The sequence below is a fragment of the Pan paniscus genome, chromosome 3 (assembly GCF_029289425.2).
Source record: "Pan paniscus chromosome 3, NHGRI_mPanPan1-v2.0_pri, whole genome shotgun sequence".
Taxonomy (NCBI): domain Eukaryota; kingdom Metazoa; phylum Chordata; class Mammalia; order Primates; family Hominidae; genus Pan; species Pan paniscus.
The window spans coordinates 24,066,771-24,079,389 of NC_073252.2; the positions used below are offsets into that span (position 1 = coordinate 24,066,771).

The following is a 12,619-nucleotide window of genomic DNA, read 5'->3' on the forward strand; positions in this document are numbered from 1 at the left end:
CCTCACTCTCCTACTTTATAATTAAGAAATGGAAAGAATGAATGTTTTCTCTAAAGTGAAATATTTTACACCAATATTTGGCAATTTTTATTATTCAAAGCTAATTCTCCCTGAGAGAAGAAAAGGTATACAAATGCAAGGTGGTTTGACTGCAGAGTTCCAACTCAGAAAATCTCAGAAAGACAGAGAAATGCAAACACAAAGTGAATGGGACACTGTACTCCACTCATGGTCACACCTGAGTCTCAAAAAGGCTTCCCTTTGTTAACAGCTGCTCTTGGATGGCTCTTTGCCCTTCTCTTTGCTGTAGCAAAGGAAGTGACTTACATGACTGAATGAAACATCTGTGCCACTGAGGCACACTCAACTCTTGTTTCCTCTCTCATAGATAAGTATGTCTTTTACTCAACCTAATAAATTCCTATTTGGTCAATCTTATCTTTTCTCTCCGTTTTCACTTGTTTTATTTACGAATTGCACTGCCTTATTCATGCATACTGATTTCTTCTACATGCTACCTTCAATTACCACTTGCAATTCCCAGCAAGATTAAAAAAAAAAAAGCACACTCTCAAATATTCCTCCTAGAAGCCTAAGATACTTAAAGAAATAATGACGAATAATCTCTCTTTGCTGAGTAAATACCAATCAAATATGTCCAATGACATAGCCCTTGAATTGGAGGAAATGGCATTCTACATCCTCATATCCAACTCCGTAAATCTTTGCATGATCACCCCAAGCTAGGGTAATTTTTACTTCTTTAGTAATTTACTGTCAGGATCCCTCTATTGATACCAATCACATATTACTATACATTTTTGCTTATCTCTTTTCGAATGTGAATTATATCTTGTCTTTCCAAATCAATTATAAGCGCTTTGCAGGATGTTGCTTGGGAACATTTGTTGCATTATTATTTTGTACTAATTTTATTTTTTCTAGATTCTCCTTTAGTCGTGGGTCTCACATTTCAGCAGCCCAAGAATCACTTGGGAAACTGGGTAAACATTTTTAATGAGATGCTTCACAGGCCACATCTGAGAACCCCAGCCCTAGAGTGTCTGCCGCACGCCACCTTGTACTCTCAGGTATACATATCTTGACAGATATTTTAGATTTATAAAAAGAAACCTTCAACTTCAGGAACGCCAAATTAGGCCACTATTAAAGAGAGACTGGTTCTAAAAATAGCTCAGGTATCTAGGGATTTCAAATATAGAAATCCTTCTGAGTCTTGAAAATTTGAAACCCTTGTCCTAGTACCTAAGCTCATTATCGCTTAAATAACTGGTTCTCAAGTTGCTCTGGGGAGTGGCGACACCTTGATTGTACTTTCTTTGAGTTAAAAACAAAGCCTTTTACCTCTGTCACACATTAGACAGCCTGTGGCCATTGAACAGACATTTGTTGAACACCTACTATGTGCTGGATATGACACCAGATACTGCTATTTCAGGGACTCAGCCTCCAGGGACTTCACAATCGATTTTAATAGAAAAGCGCTTCTTTAAAATTTGACATAAGTATATTTTTCTGCATATACACTTAAAATTGATGGAAACACCCAGAGACCATCAAATATGCCCTGTGAGTAAAAATACAAGGGCTGGAAATTTCTGCGGGCACCATTTGTTGAAACAAATAGGTAATACTTGCTTATTGAATGGAAGATATTTCAAGATTAGTGAGTAGATGGAGAGAGAAAAATAATTTGGCTAATTCCCTAAACCCTTCATTGTTTACTGAAACATCTCTAACCAGAGAATATCTCAAAGCAAGATTGAGAAATCTCACGGATGACAAGATTTCCTATCACCAAGTGCCTCCCTAATGGAAAGCCTATCTCCAGATACAGTTGAGACCCAAAGCCAAACAAAACAAAACAAAGGTGCAAGAAGTATGTTTCTTTCTTTTAACATAGTGTTAAACTTTTCAGAGCTGCTGATGAGACAGGCCACCCCTTGCTGCCTCTGAACTAGTTGTTATTTCTCTAGCCTCACCTCCGCTACCCAAAACTTTCCCCCCTGAAGTAAGAGGGAGGTCAGTGCTCAGTCCCTTGATGCCACTACCTTTGCTCATCTTCCCACTAATCTCTGGACTCTCGATTTCATGCCACAAGCCCAAATCAACAGTGCTAATGCCTCCCATAACCTCTGGATTATTTCCTGCGTGTTGATTTTCTGGGGAATGTGTACATTTTGGTGTTGACAGTACAAGGTATATTCCGTGCTCTCTCTTGAACTTAGCAGGTTTTGACAGATTTATGTGAGGACAGATGGCCATTACAGGCTGAAGGCTGACAAGAGGCAGTTCCGAGCATTGTTAACACACTTGCACAAACTCTCAGCAGTGCAGCTCGGTGCAGAATGTAATTCAGACTATAGCTTTTTTATTGCCGCCTATTTTCTTTTGTCAAAAGAGCCTGCTGTGCAGAGCAACAAATGGCTGCTATTACCCAGAATGTAATGGGTGTCAGACAAATCACATAACACAAACAATCAAGAGTATGTAGGTCATATTTCAACAGAGCACAACCTTAGCAATATTTATGATTACTGCATTGAAATGTGCTCCATAATAAACAAGCACCTCTACATCACTCACACTTACACACTTCTGCACAGCAAATCTGGGAGAAGTGGTACATACTCTACAGTCATCTTTTTAAACAGCCCTTTTATTTAAAAAAAAAAAGGCAAAGACAAGTTTTGTTTTGTTTTTCATTATCGCTATGAAACGATTTTCTTGGAGGAGTTTTCTTTTGGGTTTGTTTGTTTAATTGAATGACTCTGATAAATGGTGAGTCCCTGGCTCTGTTTCTTGTGATGTGCTATTCACTAATGGCATCTTTTTTTTTTTTTTTTTTGGAGTTTATAACATTTTGCAGAATCTACTGCAAAATCTGCAACTTACTTTCAAGTTTGTTTAACAGTGGGATTTTGCATATGTTGCATGCCAATTCAGGTATTTAAGAAAAAAAAAATTAGGAGATGAGTTTCTAAGTTGCTTAAAAACACACCAAAATAGGAAGACTGAGCAAAGAGAGGTGTGTGACTTGTCCTACTCACATATTTCAGGCCTCATGAATTTGGAGTGGGTGTCAAGAGTGCAGAGGGAAAGCTGATATTCACTGAGTACCAACCGTTACCTCTACAGCAGTTGTTAAAATATTCAGTTGATAAAAGCTGCCCTAGTGTTCTCTCCTTCTGCACCTACTTCCCCAGGACTCACTGGAGCTCCACAAGACCCAGCAACTGAAGTGTTCACACTTGGCACAGAAGACTATCCAACAGACCCTGCTGGTCCTCTGGCTGGCCACAGTCCATTTGGGAGTGGCCTGCCTTCAGTACATTTTAAGTATTTCTCCTATCACCCCTGGTTACTGGGTAACAAACTGGCCTTGGAGAAAAGCTTCAGAACATTCCTATGACATAAGCCTAATTCCCCAACTCTTGCTCATGGAAGATGAAGATATCATTAATTGACCCGTGTGTAAATTCCCCACAGAGCTGGGATAGGGGATGAGTAAGGGGAACCTGGCATTTCAGGTGGCTATTGCCAAACCCCAAAGCTGATGTGGGAGAGAAAATTCCTTTGCTATCCTTGGCTTACAAGAAATAGGATGGTACCATTTCCAGAAAAGAAAAATTAGGAATAAAGGAATTGTCATTATAGACACTGGGTCAAAAAGAATGAAATTGAAAATAGAAAATGAAGAATATGTTTGAAATATGGAAGAAATCTCTGACAGTAAGAGTCGCCAAGCATTGGAATGGGCTGTAAAAAGAATTTGTTGGGTCTTCCTTTCTTAGATTCTTGAAGCACAGGAATAGATTATGTGGCCTGTCAAAATCACCTTCCAGTTCTCTGATGTTATGCTTTTCCTTTTAAAACTACCGACAACTACCCATATTTTACTTTGGTCCACTTTCCCAAAGATATGTCACATACACAAGGAGTATGTATGCCAAAAGGCTACAGCCGTTTGTCAATATTTATGCTGTTTGTCAGTACATTTTTCCAGCAAAATGAACTTTTAAATTGAGAGTCCACAAAGGCAATGTAAAATTCGACATAAAAGTGGTAGTTACAAATTGGTTAATGAGTATTTTGTTGTTGTTTTTTTGAGTCTACTAAAGTACACTTTGAATGACTGCTGATTAAAGCGTAGAGAAAAAATTAAGTAAAAAATAAATAACATCAAATCACATGTCCCCTCTGATGAAAATAATGTGGAAAAACATATATCAATGGAGAAAAAAATTATGAAGGCCTACTTGTTTTAGGGTGATGACATTTGATTATATTTTTTGCTCTTCTCATTTTATCAGTTATAAAATAGTTCTACTGCTGTTACAATGTTTACAGTAATAACAAATAAAAACTATATATACATATACATAAAATTTTGGGGTCAGTCACTTTGGTCCCTACCCAAATTCCTTCGTGTCTGTGGTTAAAACCGTCACCTTGTTGAGCTGACATTGCTTTGCCATTCCCATTTCAGAAACAAAAAAGTGTAGCACTCTGAAAATCTCCATATGCAATAGATTTAAATGCCTTCTGCCAAAAGAGCCTTCTCTTTTCTCTCATCTTGCTTTACTAACAGCTATTTTGAAATCAAATTAGTTTTTACACCTGTAAAAGAGAAGAGTTTTTTTATCAGCCAAAATGAGCTAGTTTAGGACAATCACAAAGAAGTCAGACCAGCTGGCAATACCTAATAAAGCAAACTTCCTATCTCATCCCTCCTGTTTCTCAAAGACACTGCAGATGGGGCAGAGGCATTATTCTGGAGGTCTTAGAATTTTGTTGACTCCTTACATTTCCACTTAAACATTTGGAAAATTTCACAAAAATTTGTGAGAGTAAAGAAAAAGAAGACACCAGAAGGCCTGAGCCAAAGCTTGGGTCACTTCTGCTGCTGCAGTCAAACTGATTAAGCCTGTAGACCAAGGATCAACAAACTACCAATATAAATGCTATTTCTACCCTTGCCACCCACCTGCTGCACCTATGGTAGACATCACTAATTGATCATGACATTCCCCATGAGCACAGACTTGGCCTTAGAATCTTTCTCAACACGATGCTCCTGGCAGACAGTACCAATCAATGACACTTGGCAAGTGCAATGAAGCCTATTTAACATAACATATGTCAATTACTATCTTTAAAATTCAGACTTCAGGAAAGAGATATAAGTTCTCTTCAGGCAGACCTGCTTTGAACCCAGAGTCCATTAGATAGCTTGTGTCAACGTATAAATCTTTCCTCAACAATGAAATGGGCAGAAAGTAAGGAAGATACTGTATGTGAAGTACCTATTTACGGAGTGCTAATTGCCAGAAATTGTAGTCATAGAAGCAGCTGTTGCTGAGAGAATCTCAAATCAGTGAGTGTTCTGCCTTGATTTGGTAAATTCCATACCTACACCAAAAGCAGTATTTGTTCAATTTGATGTGAAAATAGTGGGGGGTGGGGGAGGCACAGAAAAAGAATAAATAACTTCATATATGAGATTGCCAAAGAGGATACACAGCAAGGGCAATAAAAGGGAAGAGGTGAAACCAGTCAAAAGTTGGAAAGATAAGAAGTAAGGTACAACGACCACTGCAAATGAAGTTAACTCAGAATTAGTAATTAAATATCTAATATTTATTGAGTACTTATATAATAAGGGGGCACTCACATTTTATCTCATTTAATCCTCACACTGACCCAGTGAGATGTAGGTATTGTCACCATCTTCATATCATGCATAAGAATCCTAATCTTTCAGAGGTTAAGTAAATGGACCAAGGCCACACACTAGATGGGAGGTCATTCAGAATTTAAACTTGGGTTTGCCCAACATCCAAGCCAAGGTTTTGTAAACTTCACCAAGCTATGCCATCTGCTCTTTAAAATCGCGATATACTACTTTTAATTGAAGCTTTGCTGCTTATAAACTGTTTTACTTCAGATCGAACCACATAAAATTCCATTTTTGTGTGTCAAAAATGATTGCATACTGGCAATTTTATTTTTCAACCTATATTTTAGTCTTTTGAGTAGACAATTTTATCAGTAGTTATGAATATGACTTTGAAATGGAGGAAACTGAGGTGTACAAGAGATCAAGGATGTAGAAAAGAGTCTTAGCAATCAAAAGATCCAGGAGGGAAAGTGTGCATGCCATTTTGTAGCTGCTTATTGATTTCACAGTCCTTGCCAAATTCATTGTCATCTGAGCATCTCTTTGGTTTCCTGCTTTCTTGCTTCTGCTCCATCAACATCTTCTCTCCATTCCACCCCTATGCTTCAAAATCTGTGCATTTTTTTTGTTTGTTTGTTTTCCCTGAAGGCTCTCCAAGTCAGGTTAGCCTATGGAGAGCTTAATTTCCTCCACATTCCTTTCCACGGATCACCTCTGTCATTCACTAGGATGATAGTATTGCCTAAATATTTCTGTCAGTCCTTTAACTGCCTTTATCATTTTAAAAAACTCTTTTGGCCAATCAATGTCTTTAAACTTGAAGCTATGCTACAGTGTTTTCCCTTTGATAACTCTTTTTCTCCCTTTGTGAATCTTTCTAGGTACAATTAGTGTTTGTCACAATCTTCAAACACTACTAAGCGACCAATTTTGCTGAAGATTTTTAGAGGAGATGACAATTGTAGACATTATACGTTGCATTGCATTTCAAGCCCAGAATATCTCTAGAGAAAAAACAAATCTCCCTCAATCTCCTCTTTATGTTATTCTCCAGGAAGGTTCCAAACTTTACCTTCTAGCCTCATTCAGCATCTTTCAAGTCCTCATCTCCTTGCTTTCCAAAGCTCTAAATCTCTTCTGTTACATAATGCAATTGGGCTTTACTTCAGCTTCCCCAATTTATATCTGTACAGCTATTACAATCACACTCAACAAACTAGAAACTGCTTTCTGGGCCTACCTTTGTTAGAAGGTGGTGGAACATATCCAATAAATAATATTTGCTTTCATGCTACTTATCAATGTGTCTCAGTACCCCAATAGACTAAATAGTTAATGTGCATTGTACTGGTGATTGAAATTATGTAAGATGGTAAAATCTCCTGTAAATGAATGAAATGTGAGTGTGGAAAAATATTCCTGTAAAAAAAAAAAACTCAAAAAAGGTAATTGCTAAAAGAAGTGTTATCAAACTAGTTGTGGATGGGTGGAATTGGAAAATATTTGAAAAATTATAAAAATCTAGAAGAATTCAGACTACCATACCAATGTCTGTAATCTTTTCCTTCAAGGAGCAAGCAATAAAAAGTGGCTACCATCTATAATATGTATATATAATAATATATTAGTGTGGTTTATACAAGAAAGATGAATCAATAGACACCCAAATAGTAAAAAATAAGCTTAAGGTAAAGATCTCCATCTTCTACCAAAACTGTAATATTTGAATGTATATTTTTATGTTTTAAGCAAAGGTAAAATAAAACAGTATAAGATTGAATCAACTTTTTTAATAAACCCACCAATTGCTGGTCCTCACTGGTCAGATAAGAAGGCCTCTATTGCATATCATATATACACACAAAAGCTACTCCTAAACATATATGTAAGTTATAATGTATTTAAGAAATAGTGTTATGTATGTATTTAAGAAATGATGTTAAGTATATGCTTATAAGTAAAGATTTGTGTCTATGTGTGCATGCCTATAAAAATATGTATATATGTACATATGTGTGAGTCTGCACACACATACACTATATATCTACACCATGAAATTAACTACTCTACTGCTTGACCAAGTCATGCAATCATGCATTAGACCTTTCATAAGAAGGTAATTTAGCAAACTCAAAGTGTGAAATTAAACTAGCAACAATGACCACGGTGCATGTAGGCACCATAGTTCTGGTTCAAAGCATCTTGTTTAATGTACTGTTCCTTTAACCTTATCAGCAATGGCCAGAGCCAAGGAATTTCTTGTTTAGACATCCCACGACTCACTTTTTGGTGGGGTGCAAGTACCTAAACTTAAAGCACTTAGTGCAAGGGCACCATTTGCAACCAACTCAGAAGTTTGCCTAAAAGCTCTTCAGTTAGTCTAAGTTTTTTAAGCGCTTCAATATTTTTTATTAGTTTTTTTTAAAATAAGCAACTGGAAATATTTGCAGATAACTTCTTATCCAATTTCGTATTCTTTGTTAATTTCATTAACCACATAGACAGTACACTCTATTATCTTATTACACACACACACATATACACACAGACACACACAAGTTCTAAGTGAAATATAAGGCTTACCTGCAGTTCCAGAGAGTTCCACACTTAAGGTGCGTTCAATAGTCTTGTTCTCAAATGGGGAACCCTTGGGGTCACTGGAAGATATGGCACATTTATAAAAACAAACTGAAATGGAGTTGCTGTAGCCAAATGTATTAGAACCCCCTTCCCTTTCAGAAAATGGTTACATTTCTTAATACTTACTTTGGTGACTCTGGGGTCAGAGGAAGAGATAAAGTTGTTGGTTTGGCTAAAGAAAAAAAAAAGAAACTAATTATGTAATATTGAGTGTCTTTTAGATTTCTTTTCTCTCCACAACAGTCAAGTTGGAAAAACAACCAGAAAACTGAAAGACTAAACTAAGGAATTCTCTGAATATTGAATCAAAGTCAGACAAAAGTCCATTATGCTAAAACAAATTCCAAACAGCGTTTGCATCAGTAAACTACCATTTGAAAACACATATGAAAATAGAATTTTTCCAAAAATGAACCCTCCCTGTTACAGATACAAAATTTGCATCATACCATCAGAGAGAAATAATGTTTTCTGTTTTAATTTGGAATACAGTACACGGTTTGTTTAGACAAGAAAACAGCAGAGCAACTACAAGGCGACAGAACGTTATGAATATTCAGTTGATTTTACTCCTAAAACGTATAATTTTATATCTAGCCCTGATAATAGTTATTTCTATGAGGCCAAAGCTCATGCAGTAACTATTCCACTCACTGAAAATTAATTAAGAGATGATGGCAAATTGTGGGCATTGATCCAGATGGTTTAGAAGGGGTTCAGATCCCCAAATCTGATAGACAACTAAAGTAAAACACCATGTTAATCAGTTGAAAGGTGTGTAGACTTGCAAAGAGGCTAACTACCGCCTTTTGTGCTTTTCTGAATCTTACCTCCTACAGGAGGCATTTCCCAATAATGAAGGGTGGATTAAGAATCTTCTCACCCAAAATTTCAATTGCTTCTCTGTGGCAATCTTGTATTTTGAACAGAAGGAGGGGAAAATATGATGAGAGGCACACTTGGGCTATACATTCATGTATTATGTATATCTATGCTTATCTATAAGCATATGCTTATGTGTATGTAGGTTTATGTCAATTTTTTCTCATTAAAATAATTACTTTCAAAAGGTCAAGTGGTAGTTATTTATGTAATGAAAATCATAGTGTCAAAACCAAAAAGGTCTTTAGAATAAAGTTTCTTATCTTATGGTTGAAGAAACTGAGACCCAATGATACTAAGTGATATTTTCAGGGCCATAAAATAGTTACTCACAGAGTTGGCCAAGATTCTGTTTCCTTTATCCTATTGTCAAAAGAAATTGCATTCAACGACTTTAAAGTAAATTAATCAACCCCAGCAATTAATTTTTTTGAAATGTGAAAATATTATTCATGTCCAAATTAACCTGAAATTAGACACTTACTTGGATAAATAGTATTTGCATATTTAATTTATAGATTTAGATTTACACAGTTGAATGGTATATCATACATCCAGAAATATGAAGCTCATATCTTCAACAAATTAGATACATTGATTCAGTTTTTCATTTATACAGATAAATGAGCTGATTTTACATTAATTTTTGAGTATGTCTAATATAACAAGTTTTTCAAAAAGAATCCATTTATGAAGAAACTTTACCAAGTTTTATGATACTCAACTAATAATTAGGATAATTCATACAACTTCCACAGAAAATATAACCAGATATTAACTATGTGCTATGTGACACAATAAATGTACATTGAAAATCAGTCACTGAAATTCTGGTTTTCAAGAGGTAGGGTAGGCTATTTGAAATGCTCAAAGGAAGACTCTCGAATTCTGATTGTTGGGTACAGGTAAGGCCAAAGTCAATGAAAGGAGAGGAGATGGCAACAGTCATAGTTAATGAGACCAAAGGCAAACAGGAAATGAGAGCCATAAGAAGGGGACAGTCCCCAAACTACATACAGAATCCGATCCCTGAATAAACCCAGACTCTCTAATGCTAGCATTAGAGGAGTATTGATTTGGTTTATTGAGAGTTTAATCCACCCTGTTCCAGTGACTGGTAGACCAGAGACTAGTAGGATCCTTAAAGTCAGGAATGTGTCTTTTTCATGTAGATTGTGGTATTTGGGTGCATGCATGAATAAATGAACAAATAAATGAGACATCAACACACAACCATGGCTAGACAATCATCCTAAGGAAAAGAACCTGACTCCAAAATGTTTTATGGAGATCATACATGATGTTCAGTGAGAAAAAAATTACAACACCTTAAGAAAGGTAATTTCAATCGATCCTCCTAGTTATCTCTAATTGTTCATGTATTTTCTGCATTTTGATTTTGAATAATAATTCAAATAATCACTGAAGTTGAGCATTTATTAGTTCTTACTCGTCAGCCATGTTTCATTTCTTTTAAGCCTTTCATAACTAAAGAATTTTGTCTGTTTGTCAACAGGTTTTGTTCTGGGGTGAGCGTTTTGTACCTTGCCACAGATATATACCAAATACAGCCAGTCTCATCTAAAGAAAATTTCCTCCAAAGGCCTATGTAATTCTTCATTGTCATGATTTGTAAAACTTTACTAAAAGAAAAAAAAAACAACTTTAAAACCTGTGCTGCCGGGCTGGGTCACATATTACAAGGACTTTAAATTTGGCCCCAGAAAATGCATGCATGACCAGGACAGGGTGAGGAGTAGCCCGGTGAATTCATTTGTTCACCCACTAGAGCGAGCTCATCTGCTTCCCCTCACCTGAGGCCTTCATGACCAATGAGGCCTATGGCAGAGTCGTTCTACTCCAGGAAAAACTGTTGTAGTGCTTATGAGGAAGATCCAGCTGGAGCAATGAGAATGTGGTCCATTTCACTAATTATATTTTCCCAAACTGACAGAAAGTGATGGGCAGTGGATTTGAGATATCTACCAGGGAAAACCTAATGGAAAGCCAATTTAAAATATTACAGGAAGGCTTCTGAAAATCCTGGGCTAATACTGAGGTAGTGAAGAGGGAAGAAAATTCAGAACACTGGGGAAAAAAAGCGTATTGAATCAGCAGCAATAACAGCATACCTACACGAATTAATCATGGTTCAAAGCAGAAATCACTGGCTCCCACTCTGCAGTTAAAAGGAAAAGTTGGGAAAATGAAAGTGAAAAAAAAAAAGAGGTGTATGTTTATAATTGGTGTGTTATAATATGCCTACTTCCACCACAAGGTTAAAGTAGAAGCTGGCATGTTTTAAATCAACTGCCCATTTCAAGGGGTCTTTGGGCTTCTAAGACCACGACATTTTGAGAAGGGGGAGCCAAAAAGATAGAAAATTGTATCTCTGCCAAGAGAGGTTTTCCCCAAATCACCAGGATCTGCCTCAGAACCATCAGCCTTCTCCAGCAATATATGGCGATAACAAAAATCAACCCATATGTTTAGTTTAATCTAGGCACTTTCTTAAATAGAAAGAAAATAATCAGGAATTTTCAAATCTTTATTTACAGAATAAAATCTGTGAGCATAGCATGTGGTTGTAGAAAAGGAGGAGAAGGGGAAGAAGGAGTGGAAGAGGAAGAAGAAGAGGAAGGGGAGAAAGCAGGAGGTGAAGGAGGAGAAGGAGAAAGAAGAAGAGGGAGAAAGAACAAGAAAGAACAAGAAGAATTAGAAAAGGAATGTACTTAGTAATCAAGAGAGGCTGCATAAACACTATTTACTACTTCTTAAGGTGTATATAACAAATCACTGGTGCCTCATTTTTTCCATTACTGGAAGGGAAAAAATAAAAGCTCTATAATGAATTGGTTAGCCCAGCTTGTTCATAACCTCAATTATCTCAGCAATTCTGAGATTCATATAAACATCATGTGATGTTGCAATTCCTCACCACCTGGCTAACATTTCAGGAGTCTTTTGGTGCTTGTGAATTAGACTGCCTATCAGCTGAACAGAATATGTTTAACCTGTGTCCAAAGAAAGGTTTCTTCCCCCGCTCTATAATAAGTGCTGAATTCTCTTTGCACAGAGTGACGCTGATGGGACGGAAGCAAGAAGTTGGTGTGTTCTCAGACCTTGCGTGTGCTTTCTTTGCTTCCAGTGCCCTCACCAACAGCTCGTTTTGGTCCCCAGCCTACCTTGTAAATGTTGTGACTGCGATTGTGTGTGGGACTTCTTTTTGGAGATGCATTTGTCTCTGCTGCTGTTTCTGTTCTCTGTGGGTTTGGTGTGAGGAGGGTCATCGTTTGTGGTCAGATATTTGAGAAGCTCCGAGCAGGGACGTCTTTGTGGCTTTTGCTGTTGACAAATACTCTTCGCTTTATTGCTCCATGAATTCTCAGTCTTAAA

At 36.8% G+C, this 12,619-nt stretch overlaps 1 protein-coding gene across 5 annotated transcripts in view; it reads right to left on the reverse strand.

The window, feature by feature from the left end:
• PPARGC1A (PPARG coactivator 1 alpha) overlaps positions 1 to 12,619 on the reverse strand; it is a 680,601-nt gene that overhangs the window by 23,914 nt on the left and 644,068 nt on the right. For all 5 annotated transcript variants that reach the window (XM_063603745.1, XM_063603746.1, XM_034958375.3 and 2 more), the window contains exons 5-7: positions 12,409 to 12,613; positions 8,468 to 8,513; positions 8,285 to 8,358 (exon numbers count right to left, since the gene is read on the reverse strand). In XM_063603745.1, coding sequence (XP_063459815.1) covers positions 8,285 to 8,358; positions 8,468 to 8,513; positions 12,409 to 12,613 — 325 coding nt within the window. The remainder of the gene's footprint in view (positions 1 to 8,284; positions 8,359 to 8,467; positions 8,514 to 12,408; positions 12,614 to 12,619) is intronic.